The sequence below is a fragment of the Papio anubis genome, chromosome 1 (assembly GCF_008728515.1).
Source record: "Papio anubis isolate 15944 chromosome 1, Panubis1.0, whole genome shotgun sequence".
Taxonomy (NCBI): Eukaryota; Metazoa; Chordata; class Mammalia; order Primates; family Cercopithecidae; genus Papio; species Papio anubis.
This window is the reverse complement of record NC_044976.1, coordinates 18890855-18904704: the sequence shown is the minus strand read 5'-3', so window position 1 is coordinate 18904704 and position 13850 is coordinate 18890855. Positions and strand designations below refer to the sequence as shown.

General features: G+C 51.8%; 2 protein-coding genes across 3 annotated transcripts in view; both read left to right on the top strand.

Moving 5' to 3' along the window:
• KIF17 (kinesin family member 17) overlaps positions 1-1499 on the top strand; it is a 54338-nt gene extending 52839 nt beyond the window's left edge. For both annotated transcript variants that reach the window (XM_003891259.3, XM_009200990.3), the window contains exon 15: positions 752-1499. In XM_003891259.3, coding sequence (XP_003891308.2) covers positions 752-930 — 179 coding nt within the window. In that variant the 3' untranslated portion in view covers positions 931-1499. The remainder of the gene's footprint in view (positions 1-751) is intronic.
• A 2784-nt stretch (positions 1500-4283) lies between these two features.
• On the top strand, positions 4284-13703 carry DDOST (dolichyl-diphosphooligosaccharide--protein glycosyltransferase non-catalytic subunit). The gene is made up of 11 exons (XM_003891260.4): positions 4284-4621; positions 4827-4937; positions 9628-9714; positions 10035-10138; positions 10280-10374; positions 11091-11184; positions 11432-11580; positions 12044-12191; positions 12858-12978; positions 13101-13207; positions 13295-13703. Exons 1-11 carry the CDS (start codon positions 4468-4470, stop codon positions 13442-13444), a joined length of 1320 nt encoding a protein of 439 aa, XP_003891309.1. The 5' UTR covers positions 4284-4467; the 3' UTR covers positions 13445-13703.
• The last annotated feature ends 147 nt before the right edge of the window (positions 13704-13850 follow it).

Below are 13850 nucleotides of genomic sequence, written 5' to 3'. Positions count from 1 at the left end.
TTGCAGTGATTCGAGATTGTACCACTGCATTCCAGTCTGGACAACAGAGTGAGACCCTGTCTCAAAAAAAAAAAAAAAAAAAATTAGCTAGGTGTGGTGATGTATGCCTGTAATTCCCCCTACTCAGGAGGCTGAGGCATGAGAATTGCTTGAACCTGAGAGGTGGAGGTTGCAGTGAGCTGAGACCGTGTGAGCTGAGACTGTGCCAATGCACTCCAGCCTGGGTGACAGAGTGAGACTTTGTCTTTAAAAAAAAAAAAAAAAAAAGCAAATTTTAGTTCTATATATTGAGGTTATTTAAGAGACAGAACGGGTAGAGTTGAGGAATAAGGTGGTGGGGGGTGGGTGGGGAAATAGGATTAATTGAGTGCCTGGCATTGTGCCTGTGTTGCAGATGAGGAAACTAAGGCTCAGAGATGAAGCAGCTTCTCTAAGGTTATAGGAAGCAGTGGAGCTGGGCTTTGAACCCAGGCTTGACTGGCTTGAGATCCCAGGCTGCCTCAGTCTGAGGCTTTAAAACCCCAACTCCCCAGCCCAGCCTCTTTAGATCCAGACATAGTTGCTGGGTCTGAGACCTCAGCCAGAGCAGCCTTGCAGAGCCTGGGGTCCCAGCTGCAGGGCCAGGGCCTCTGGCTGGGCAGGGGGTGGCGGGAGCAGGGTGGGCCAGGCTCTCCATCCTACCCACTTAGGGCATTTTCTCTCCATCTCTGCTCTCTTGGCTTACCAGCACCTCTGCCCCTCTTCCCCACAGCACATCACAACTCGCCACCAGGCCTCAGCTGCCCACTCAGCAACAACCCTGCCATCCCACCCACCCAGGCCCCTGAAATGCCCCAGCCCCGGCCCTTCCGCCTCGAGTCCCTTGACATCCCTTTCACCAAGGCCAAGCGTAAGAAAAGTAAAAGCAACTTTGGCAGTGAGCCTCTGTGAGCACAGCTGCCTGCCGCTGTCTGCCTTATAGGCATCTAATGACTGCCAGGCCCGCCCAGGGCAGTCCCAGCCAGGCCTCCTCCCACCTGCCACACAGCGCTCCGGGGCCTGAGGGCTCCTTCAGCCCTGGGAAGACACATTCCCTTCCCTGTTCCCCAGAGAGTCCACCTCTGCCCTGGGCAGGAGCCCCTTGGAGGCTGAACAGTCCTCCTTAGAGAGGCCTGCTCCAGCTGTTCGCACCACATCAGTGTTTCCGTCTGCTCACCTGCCACGGAGCCCACACCCATGCCCACCAGTGTTGGTCTTTGCTTCAAAGCCTCAGACCTGCTTCATGGCCTTCACCAGCCCTGATGGAGTGGGCAGTAGCTGCCACGTGGAGGAAGCTCAGTATCAGCCAGGAAGGAACTGTGCCTCTGCCTGACTGGCCCCACTTCCTGAGAACTGCCCTGCCCCGTGGGTGGTACAGGGGTCCCACAGCAAGTCTTCCTGCACTGCCCACCCCTGGCTGGTCTGTGGCCCAGGGAAGGCCACTCCACATTAAGCTGCCCAATAAACTGCTTTTAAGATAAGCTCCCCTTCTCTGGCCCTCTGACTGTGTCCCTTGGGGCCCCTCCCTGCCATTGTGGCCTGGCTGTCCCAGGGAAGCTGTTTCTGGAAGAAGCGTTCTCTTGCCTGGGACCTCCAGGGTTTCTGCAGCTCCCTACAATCGTGAGTACATTCTTCTGGGAAGAGCGTCTGAATTTTCATTAGATTCTCGAAGGACCTGTGACCCAAGAAAGCAGACCCCTTGTTGTGGAAAATAGGGCCATGTCTCACTGAGGCCAGAAAAGGGCCCAGCTTTTGACAGTCCTGGGGGCTGTGCTGGGACTGGGTTCCCTGATACAGCCAGAAATGAATCCAGGACAACCTATTTGTGTCCACATAGGGGGGTACCTCCCCTTGCCCATTCTATCCCAGGCCTCTCCTGTGGGGGGCCCCAAATCTAAGGGAAAAGGCTTGGCCTTTGGCACAGTCCTGGAACCCATTTCACTCTGAGCCTTATCTGTGAAATGGGGATAACGCCCACCTCACAGGGTTCATGTGAAGATTAAATGAGATAGTATGTAAAGCTCATGGGGCATAGAAGGTGCTCTGTGTTAGTCCTCCGCCTCCCTATTTTGTATCAATTTCCATGGCAGGCCCCACAACACCCAGGCCTGGGCTCACACTCTTGAGAAGCTCACACTCTTGAGAAGCTCGGGTGGGGGTGCTTAGACAGCTACAGAGATGTCCAGCCAGTGGCAGGCGGCAGTGCGTCTTGAGTCAGAACAGGTGACATCGGGTCTTTTTAAAATTATTTTTAGGCCGGGCGTGGTGGCTCACGCCTGTAATCCCAGCACTTTTGGAGGCCAAGGCCGGCAGATCACAAGGTCAAGAGATGGAGACCATCCTGGGCAACATGGTGAAACCCCGTCTCTACTAAAAATACAAAAAATTAGCCGGGTGTGGTGGCAGTACCTGTAGTCCCAGCTACTCCGGAGGCTGAGGCAGGAGAATGGCGGGAAACCAGGAGGAGCTTGCAGTGAGCCAAGATTGCGCCACCGCACTCCAGCCTGGGCGACAGAGCGAGACTCTGTCTCAAAAAAAAAAAAAAGAAAAAAAAAATTATTTTCTTTTTTTGAGATGGAGTTTCGCTCTGTCACCCAGGCTGGAGTGCAGTGGCGCCATCTCAGCTCAGTGAAACCTCCGCCTTCCGGGTTCTAGCGATTCTCCTGCCTCAGCCTCATGAGTAGCTGGAATTACAGGCGCCCGTCACCACACCCGACTAATTTTTTTTGTATTTTTAGTAGAGACGGGTTTTCACCATGTTGGCCAGGCTGGTCACGAACTCCTGACCTCAAGTGATCTGCCCGCCTCGGCCTGCCAAAGTGCTGGGATTACAGGTGTGAGCCACTGCACCTGGTCGAGATGAGGTCTTTATGGGGAACAAAGAGTGCCTTTCTGAAGGAAGCAGTGCTGGGTGGGGCTCCCAGAAAGGATGGAGAAGATCCCGGGAGGTTTAAGATGGGGGTGTAAGGAGGGGGCTCCTGGCAGAGGGCGCTGCAAAGCAAAAGGCAGGAGGTGTGGAACTCAGGGTGTTAAAGGCTGGGCCATTCCTGTTGCATGGACGCCCTGAGCAAGGACTGAGGGGGGATGAGGCTGCTGAGATGAGTGTAGGTGGAGACCTGAGAGCAAAGAGCCTTGGGGTGTCCCTGTGCTGTGGCCGACTCCTAAACAACAGTTTAACACCGTTGGCTCTGAATTAGAGGTGCGCGGATGTGGTACTGTGTGTCGAGGGTGAAGGGCAGGAGTTAGGGTGCAGGAGCCAGGAGCTCTGCAGAGGCTTACCTTGGGGCGGAGCCAGTGGGAATGGAGAGCAAGCAGAGTCCGTTAAGAAGATGCATGGAGGGAGGTTTTGATTTTTGCCCCATTTTTGGGTTGGTGGACAAGTGTCAGAAAGGAACTGCTACCTTCTGTCTCTACAAGTGCCGTCACCATTGGCCTCAGGATTGTGGTTGGGACGCAGAGGACAGTGGAAGTCTTGCTGCTTGTGGTAGTTTTTACTTAGACCCCTGGTGGGCAAAGGCAGGTCTGAGGTGAACCGGGTGGCCTCTATATTAACCTAGAAGAGGTGGGAGTCACATTATTGAATGGATGTTCAGTCTAGCCTGGCGCTAAGTGCTTCAAAACCTGCCATGTTCCTCCCAAGAGCCCAGAGATGAGTTAATTAAATGGCTGTTCCTAAGGCACACAGATAAGCAGCGAAGCTGGACCTCGTCCTCAGCCCTATTTACAGCCAGGGAAACTGTCCTGGAGAAAAGTGCAATGCCCGGGTAACGGCTAGTGAGAGATGCAGCTTGGAAACAGAACCATCGCTAGGCCAGTCCACTGCCCATCCACAGTCTCCAGCGTGGGCCACCGAGCTGGGCAGGACAGGCCCGTCCATGCCATGGCCCCTGGAGCCGTGAGCCCCAGGAAGTTGGCTCCAAGTGCCCTGGCCCTGATCTTACTCTTCCAACCCCTCTTCCCTAGAGATGGTGGAGGTGGGGCTTAGTTCCTGATCCCGAGCCTTCCCAGGCCCAGTGAAGACCCCGCCAGCGAGAAGGTGGCTCCACAACCTGTCCGGGACGCGACGGTCAAACCCAGGCAGAATCCCTCAAGCTCCAGCGGGCAGCGGGCTCCAGACTAGGGGGCGGGAGGCCGGCCTGGGCGGAGCAAAGGGCGCTCGGCCTCGTTGATTGGCCGCGGCTGCAGAGCTGTCTCTCTAGGATTGAACCTTTTCTTTAGGGAGGCGGGGCCTTGATACATTCTCACCAATAGGGTTCAAGGAATCCGCCTCCCACAGGACACTTCCGGTTGTGCTCTGCGCTCCTTACCGCCAAAGCTCCGGCTCTGGCGCCTAGCCCCGGCGTATGCCGATCACTTCCGGGTGATGCTCCACGGCCACGAGCCGCGATTGGACTACCGTAGACGGGGTACTTCCGGTGTCCAGGTGCTGGGTTCTTTGGTAGGAGGAAGATGGAGCCCAGCACCGCGGCCCGGGCTTGGGCCCTCTTTTGGTTGCTGCTGCCCTTGCTTGGCGCGGTTTGCGCCAGCGGACCCCGCACCTTAGTGCTGCTGGACAACCTCAACGTGCGGGAGACTCATTCGCTTTTCTTCCGGAGCCTGAAGGGTGAGAGCGGGGTCTGAGGGAGGAGCGTGTGGGGGCCTGGGGTTGTTACGGCATCGAGGGCATTGAGCACTCTCCTCCCCACTCCCTTTCCTGGAGCAGGCCGCCCGGGTCTGGCCTGCCGCTTGGGGTGCGGGTCCGCGATGTCTGCAGCAGGGGTTTCCCTTCGCGTCCCGTCTTTCTCAACTACCTGTTTTTTCTTGTCCAGACCGGGGCTTTGAGCTCACATTCAAGACCGCTGATGACCCCAGCTTGTCTCTCATAAAGTATGGGGAATTCCTCTATGACAATCTCATCATTTTCTCCCCCTCGGTAGAAGGTAAGGGTTCCGCCTCGCGCCGAGCACTGGGATTCGAGACCCGGGACTGATGGTTTGCTTTCTTCTGGTTCTTGGGCATGTCCTGGGTGGTAGGATGGACGCTGCTACCACGGAGATGAGAAAAATGCTCATTTCTGACTTGACCCTAGGAGGGGAGATCTTTCTAAAAGACACAGCTAAAGATTGTGGAGTCAAGTGTTGATGCAGACCATGGAACCCAGGACCCTGCTGCTCTACTGAGAAGGGAGTTTACTCTGTAAAGGGCCTGATAGAAAGATAGAAATCTCCTAGATTGGGTTTGCCTGGGTGGAAAGAGGAAATGGCCTGTTATTAAAATGGATTGCTATAAAGAGGCATTGTGTCTTGTGGCAGTTGATCTTAAGAATTCAGATAGATTCATAGCCTCGGGCTGAAAAAAGAGCCTTAGCAATTATCTACCAGTCTACCCCTCCTCCCCTTTGAGGCTGGATAGTTTAACAGAATGAATATCTTGGCCAGATTATCCAATTTATACTTGAGTATTCCTGTTTTACGAGGCAATCCACTCCACCACTGAACAATTCTGTTAAGAAGTTCTTATATTAAGCAAATATTGTCTCCTGCTTTATTTTGTTCTTAAGCTCCCCAGCACCTTAGAGAATAGATCTAATGCTTGTCTTGCTTGGAGGCATAGCCTCCACATAGTCATAGCTTATTCAGTTGTTTCTCCTCCAGGCTGAACATCCCCAGCTCCTTGGCTGTTTCTCTTTTGCCATACTTTTTTGGTGAGCATGTTAGTCATTCTCTTGTTTATTTGCTTCAGTTTATCTTTTTCTCAAAAGACTCAAGTTATCCCTGTCTAAGACAGGACTGCCTTCCTCCCTTCAGTTGATGAAGCTTAGGAAGTTCTTCATTGGTGCCTTTTTTTTTTTTTTTTTTTGAGACAGGGTCTTGCTCTGTCCCCTAGGCTGAGTGCAGTGGTGCGATCATGGCTTACTGCAGCCTCTACCTCCCAGGCTCAAGGGATCCTCCCTCAGACTCTCGAATAACTGGGACATGGCCTTGTTTATTCTCTGTAGTTCACGTGAGGTGAGGTTCCACCAAATCCCTCAAGTATTTTTCCTAGGCTTCTGTTACTTACTGTGTCACTCCCAACTCCCTTGCAACATGTGCTTTTGGAATTGAATTTTTGGAGGCAAGATTAGTTAGGCAGATGTCACCCCCAATTGGTATAAGTTGAAATATTCAGATGACTGGGCAGGTGAATGGAGACTTCAGTGTAGTAATGGGTGGTTTGCCAAGTTTTTACTGTGTTTGAAACTTTGAAATAGGTACCATACAGTGGACTGGGGGAGATCTTAAGGATAGGGAGTCTGCCCTAGAGGAGTTCTTTCAGTCTGTTTTTGAGGAAATAAAAGTAAAGACCTGAAATGAGTTACCAAACCCTGTGTCAGGATGTAAGATGAAGTGGAAGCACTGTCAGCTTGTATAGGTCGGAAGGAAAGAAGCAGTGAATGAGACTGGTCGGGAGTGGGCTGAGAGAGGATACTGTTGGTGGGAGAAACAGCAGAGAGTGAAAAACAGTGTTTCCCCAACTTTAGTTATTTGCACACATCCTTCATGGTTTTTACCATATTACATATCTCCTGTGCTAATAACTACCTAGTATTTTTCTTCAAATTGACCTGCTAAAAAGAAAAAAAAAAGGCTAGGTACGATAGATTATCTCTGTAATCCCATCACTTTGGGAGGCCGAGGCAGAAGGATCGCTTGAGTCCCGGAGTTTGAGACCAGCCTGGGCAACATAGTGAGACCTCATCTCTACAAAAAATGAACAAAATTAGCTGGGCGTGGGGCACATGCCTGTAGTCCCAGCTACTGGGGAGGCTGAGGTGGGAGGATTGCTGACCCTCGGTGGTCAAGGCTGCAGTGAGCTGAGATCATGCCAACTGCACTCCAGCATAAGTGACAGAGCAAGACCCTGTCTCAAAAAAGAAAAAAAAAACAAAACTAAAATAACATTTTAAAAGGGAACCAATAGTGAGCCCAGAATCACCACTGAAAATGGAAATCCAGTGTCGTCACTTGATGTACGTAGAAGGTAACTATAAATAGAATGAAAACAACATCCGTAAGTTCTAGCCAGATACTGCTGCCTGCTGAAGGCTTTGAACCTGAGGTTCCCTCTTGAAAAGAGATTAGCAAGCATTAGAAGTCCTAACAACTAGTATCAAACTAAGACATTCTCTTTGATGGAGAAAGCTTGAAAAGTAAGGAAGGGGAGTAATTTTCTGTCTCTGAGATTCAAGGTTATTTAAAGCCCGGTTCCCGCATTCCTGCTGCCACCTTTTCTGCCTCTGGTGGAGTGGGTCCCACACTTTGGAAGGTGCTGCTGCAGGAAATCCTCAGGCGTTCCTTGGGAGGAGGCTGCAGGGTAGGGTTCAGGGTGTAGGGGTTTGGTGTCTGCTCCCAGGGCCCTGCCCTGGTCCCATGACCACTGTCACTGTCATTCTCTCAGATGTGTGAGTGCTGGCCTGGCTTCCCTCTCCATGTTCCAGTGGCTTCTTTGCCCTCTCTGGCATCGGAAGGCTCCCAGGTCACTGGCAGTCATGGCTACAAGGGAAGAAATTTTCAGCACATCCTCTATACCCAGGAAAAACTGGATCCCTGTTATAGATGGGGAAATGGGTTCAAAAGGGTGAAGGGATTTGCCTAGTTTTAACCCCAGGTGGTCTCAATTTCAAAGCCCATGTTCTCTCTACCTTACAAGAGTTCCTCAACAGGTGCACTCTTGACATTTCAGACTGGATGATTTTTTACAGTGAGGCTGTCCTGTGTACTGTAGGACAGCCTCACTGTAACACTGTAGGGTGTTTAACAGCACCCTGGGCCTCTGCCCATTAATGCCAGTAGCCACTTCCCTGTTATGTGACAGCGAAGAAATGTCTTCAGACATTGCTCTGAGGGGCACAATCGCCCAAGATTGCAAACCACTGCACTGCCAATAGACTGCTTTTGGGATGTCTAAGACTGCCTGGCCTCTCTGAAGGAGAGTGGATAGATGGCTTTTTGATCTGAAGGAGAGTGGATAGATGGCTTTTTGAATGTAGCATGAGAGGCAGAGGTAGAGAGTACAGGAACTTCTGTGTATGCCTGAAGGTCAGGTAAGGCACTTTTATTTTCTGCTGAAGATTACCCCTCAAGAAACAGGGCTCTTCTATTCAGATCTTTACAAAGTTATTTCCACCTGCTACTAGGGGTCTAATGGATACACTTCTCTGTCCAGTCTCAGAAATTGGCACGTCCGTCCTTCCGGTTGCTCAGCCAGACTCCTTGGAGCTTTTCTGAGGCCCCTGTCGAAGCATCAGCAGGCCCTGCTGCCCTCAGAAGGCGTGGAAGCCTGCCGCGCCTCCCTCTGTTGCTGCTGCACGGTCAGCTCAGCACTCTTCACTGCCTAGCTTTTCACAGTGGCCTTCTAACCCATCACCACGGCCACGCTCACCCTCGTACCCTAGTCTCTACCCCGCCGCCAGGATCATCCTTCACAAATAGGAGGGAGATCCTGCCAGGCTCCTGCTCAGAATCCTCCAGCAGCTCCCCACGACAGGACCCATGTGTGGGGTGCAGAGCCCTGCGCAGCCCGGGCCCTCACTTCACCCGGCCTTACCTTCTGCTGCTCACTCCTTTCTTTCCAGCTAAGCCACACTGGGCCCCTTGCTGGTGACCATGCCCACCCGCCTTGGGGACTTTGCACCTGGTGTTCACTATGCTGGGAATCCTCTGACCCCACAGACTGCCTGGCTCACGCTTACATCTTCTCAGATGCCACTTGCAGGTCTTCCCTAAACAGCCTTGGCACAAGAGCTCCCCTCCCACATTGTCCACTTTGTTTTTCTTCTTGGCTCACAGAATTACTCATTTAACGAATAAATGGATTACTGAGCACTTCCTTCATTACCTTAGGTTGAACATCAGAGTACACTTTGGGGAGACTCTGGAGCCTCAAATAGCCCCACCCAGTGCTAGTTTTAGATGCTTATAGCAGTAGTCACATGACCCAATTAATTGACCAAAAAAGGATAGGATCTCACAGTTACAAATGTTGGAAATTAATGAGCCCTTTTGGTGATCACTTTTTAAAAAGCAGTGTACTGGGTGGCTCTGTTGTGGATGTCATGGATAGAATCTGTAGGATTAATAAGAAAAAAATGGATTAATGCCAGACCAGGGAGTACTGGTGTCAAGTGACGGCATCACCGGCGATGCAGAAGTGCTCTTCCTCAAACCATTTAGACGGAGTGGAATTGACAGGCTCTGGAAACTGACTCCAGTGATCAGCGTCACTAGTGTGAAAGATGCAGGTGATGAGATGAAATATGGGCAGTACAGCATTTCCAAATGCATATTTCCTATGTGACTTGAAATACGTACAGCTTACTTGACCAGTACAATTAGTGGATGTTTGACTGTTTCCTCCAAACCTCCAGAAGTTTCTAAGTCCGAGCCATAATTTTGAGTCTTCACGCTGGAAGGAGGGGGCCTTTCTGTTCTGGGATGTGGTGCTCGTAACCTCTCCCTCATCGTGGCCCCCAGAGGGTGCTGCTCTGTGAGTGATCGTGGCTGCTCTGCCGTTCATGTCCCCTCCCTGCCAGTGTCAAGAGGAGCAGGGAGAGGAGATCTCTGGGTCACTGTGTGTGGTGCCTGCTTTCAGATTTTGGAGGCAACATCAATGTGGAGACCATCAGTGCCTTTATTGACGGTGGAGGCAGTGTGCTGGTAGCTGCCAGCTCAGACATTGGTGAGTCCGACCTGGGAGGTTCTGGTGCTTTCCACTTCTCCAGGGAGTTGGAGAGCATTACAAACAGAAGCTGCCAAATTAGCATTCACTGGGTGGGCCTTAGCTGGGGAGTCAGTGAGGGAACTGTTTTATCAGTTCAGATTGTGACTCCTGGGGCAGAATACCACGCTGCTGTCCAGTGGTCCATTTGGGGCTGACAGCCGGATGAAGCTGCAGGGCACTGGGGCTGACTGGCAGAGAGGGAGTCACAATGAAGCCAGGACACTTGGCCCAAGGTCCCCCTGTAAGGGCTCAGCCAGGTGTCTCTTGGGTCTCTGCAGGTGACCCTCTTCGAGAGCTGGGCAGTGAGTGTGGGATCGAGTTTGATGAGGAGAAAACGGCTGTCATTGACCATCACAACTATGACATCTCAGACCTTGGCCAGGTAATCAGGCCTGTCACCCTCCAGGTTTCAGGGACATAAGGCAAAGCTCTGCCTAGCCAAAAACCAAGAGGGCGTGAGGAGGTTCTCCCTGGCTTCAGGAACCTTTTCCTGACCACCCACCTTTCCATCTGCTCTTTGCAGCATACACTAATCGTGGCTGACACTGAGAACCTGCTGAAGGCCCCAACCATCGTTGGGAAATCATCTCTAAATCCCATCCTCTTTCGAGGTGTTGGGTGAGTGCGCAGGAAGAGACCAGCAGAAACCTAGGGGAATAAGGGGTCACTTAATTTTTTTGGGAAATCAAGCCAAAATTATGATTCTTTGCGGCTATATAGATGGGATTAATGTATTATATTAAGCCAAGGCCAAGTAGAGTGGCTCAAACCTGTAATCCCAGCACTTTGGGAAGGCCTAGGCAGGAGGATCACTTGAGGCCAGGAGTTTGAGACCAGCCTGGGCAACATAGTGAGAGCTCCTCTCTTAACACACACAAAAAAATAGTTGGCTGGGCGCGGTGGCTCATGCCTGTAATCCCAGCACTTTGGGAGGCTGAGACTCAGATCCCCTGAGTTCAGGAGTTCAAGACTAGCCTGGCTAACATGGCAAAACCCTGTCTCTACTAAAAATACAAAAATTAGCTGAGCATGGTGGTGTGCGCCTGTAATCCCAGCTACTTGGGAGGCTGATGCAAGGGAATGTCTTGGACCCGGGAGGCGGAGGTTGCAGTGAGCCAAGATCGTGCCACTGCACTCCAGCCTGAGTGACAGAGTGAGATCTGTCTTCAAAACAAAACAAAAAGTCAAACTCCATTGTTATAGCAAGACAAGAGCTAAGTGGTTGGCAATTAAGACAAAAGCATTCATTCCTGGGAAGAACTGGCTCTCGGGGATCCCATGTCCTTGGACTCAGTTCCTGGGGCCAGTGCTGGGCTGCTCTCGTCCTGCTACAGGATGGTGGCTGATCCTGATAACCCTTTGGTGTTGGACATCCTGACGGGCTCTTCCACATCTTACTCCTTCTTCCCAGATAAGCCTATCACTCAGGTAAGGGCTTCACAACCTTGAGCCTTCGAAATAAGAATGAAGCAGAACAGCACATTTGGCTGAGGTGGAGGAAGTGACAAGTTGGTGGGGTGGGGTGGGGCATGAGCAGAAGCGGTGTGGCCTCAGCCTTCCCCTTCAGGTAGGGCCAGGGTCGTTTTGGTCTGGCCTGCTGTCCTCTTGCTCGGGAGGCGCGGCAGCTTTTCCCTTACTTGGAACTGCTTGGGTCACAGCCTTGTTTTGTTCCCAGTATCCACATGCGGTGGGGAAGAACACCCTCCTCATTGCTGGGCTCCAGGCCAGGAACAATGCCCGTGTCATCTTCAGCGGCTCCCTCGACTTCTTCAGCGACTCCTTCTTCAACTCAGCAGTGCAGAAGGCAGCACCTGGCTCCCAGAGGTAGCTGCCAGGAGGCTTAGGGGCCGGGGATCCAGGTGGTGCAGTCTGTGTATATGGGGAGGACTCAGAAGGGGAAGGAGGAGGCTTTTAGCTCAAAGTGTCAAGAGGCTGAGTGTTTCAGATGCTGTCAGATTATTTCAGGGCTTTATTGCTGTATTGCTGGTATTGGCACTTCCAATTCTTTAAGGTAGTCGTGACATCTAGAGATCCCTAACCTCCCCGTTCCTTTTAGAAAATTGTGTATTTGTTGTGCAAATGACACCCAGAGCAATAACACCCAACCACCCGTATCTTTTCGTTTTTTCCTGTGTTCCCTTTAACCATGGGTCCCTAGGTGCCCAAAGCCTACAGGCAGAACTTTGCTAGGGCATTGTCATGGTGGACATGAGTGGTCCTGCCCATCAGGCACCACTGGAAAAAAGGTGGCTCTGGTGCCCAAGCTTCTCCTGTTTCCCTCCTGCAGGTATTCCCAGACAGGCAACTATGAGCTAGCTGTGGCCCTCTCCCGCTGGGTGTTCAAGGAGGAGGGTGTTCTCCGTGTGGGGCCTGTGTCCCATCACCGGGTGGGCGAGACAGCCCCACCCAATGCCTACACTGTCACTGACCTAGTGGTAAGAGATGCTTGGGGTGGGAGGGCCCCAAGGGTTTGCCAAGCTGACTGGGCTCAGCTCAGAAGCACTTATTGAGCACTTCTGTGCTGGCCTAAAGGGCATACATAAAGATGAAGAAGTTAATCCTTACACCCGAGCATGCCAGGTTCAATGCAGAGCTTGGCATGAAAACTGATGTCCTAATAGGAGCACTTCTTTTGAAGAGGTATGTGTATTTGCTAAGAGTGGCAGCAGTGGGAGGGGCTTCACTGATTAACTCTGCCCAGAAAGTTGGACTTAATAAGAGAAACGACATTTCGGTTAGGTCATTAGGATGAATTTGTTAGGTGAGAGAAAGCGAATATGGAAGCATGAATGCTTGAAAGTGCCTGGCACATTCCGGGTCAGCAGGGTGGTCTGAGTCCAGACTTTGATGGGCCATGAATACCGTGTGAAGGCATTTGAACCTTCAGAGAAGAGGCAGAGATGCTGTGTTGGGGGATTAACCTTGCTGAGGAGAGAGATTGGTTACTGATCAGGGCCAGGTGGCGGGGCATCTGCAGGTCTTCTGAACTCCTGGGCGTTCCTGCCACGTTCGTCGGGTGGGAATTAAGTGCAGCTCTGCCTGCGGGTGGTGGCACGCCTCCAGTCACGGCCAGCCGTGGCTAACCTGGCCTTTTATCTCAGGAGTACAGCATCGTGATCCAGCAGCTCTCAAATGGGAAATGGGTCCCCTTTGATGGCGATGACATTCAGCTGGAGTTTGTCCGCATCGATCCTTTTGTGAGGACCTTCCTGAAGAAGAAAGGTGAGTGTAGTTCCTGCACAAGGATACTGCCAGAAACGGCCCAGGCCTCACTTGCTCCCGAGGCCCAACCAGGAAACGCTCTGGGAAACCCCTCCCGGTTATTCGTGTTGGTTCTTCCGCAGGTGGCAAATACAGCGTTCAGTTCAAGTTGCCCGATGTATATGGTGTATTCCAGTTTAAAGTGGATTACAACCGGCTAGGCTACACACACCTGTACTCTTCCACTCAGGTAAGCATAGGTGACAGCCCGTTTTCAGCTAGCATGTGCCCTGCCCGGGCTCTGCAGTGGCCAGGTGTTGCTACGTCTGTCCTGCAGGTATCCGTGCGGCCACTCCAGCACACACAGTATGAGCGCTTCATCCCCTCGGCCTACCCCTACTACACCAGCGCCTTCTCCATGATGCTGGGGCTCTTCATCTTCAGCATTGTCTTCTTGCACATGAAGGAGAAGGAGAAGTCTGACTGAGGGGCCAGAGCCCTGGGACTCTGCACAGCGTGGAGATGGGGCGGGAGTTATTAGGATTGGTGGTTTTATTTTGCTTTGTTTAAAGCCATGGGAGAATGGCACAACTTTACCTCTGCGGGAGATGTAACACTGAGAGCCAACGGGTGGGAGTCGGGATAATTTTTATGTGTTTTTCCACTTTGAATTGCTAATTGGCATTTTTCATATGTGCAGTCACTCTCATTTCTAAAATAAAGAGCGACGGCGCCCTCAAATTTCACCTTGCCTCCGTCCTGCTTTGCTAACGGCTGTGGGTGGGGATTGCTGTTTGGTGATGACTGGATACAAAGTCCTAAGTGGCTTCATGAAATTTTGCCTAGGACTGGACTGTCTTTAACTGTGAAATGATGAGTCTTCCTAACATCTC

Bases quoted from the DNA above. Each gene is read 5' to 3' on its own strand.
- DDOST (XM_003891260.4), top strand. From the start codon at position 4,468: ATGGAGCCCAGCACCGCGGCCCGGGCTTGGGCCCTCTTTTGGTTGCTG. The intron at 4,622-4,826 runs GTGAGAGCGGGG...TTTCTTGTCCAG, and splicing joins TTTCTTCCGGAGCCTGAAGG to ACCGGGGCTTTGAGCTCACA. The intron at 10,139-10,279 runs GTAATCAGGCCT...TGCTCTTTGCAG, and splicing joins ACATCTCAGACCTTGGCCAG to CATACACTAATCGTGGCTGA.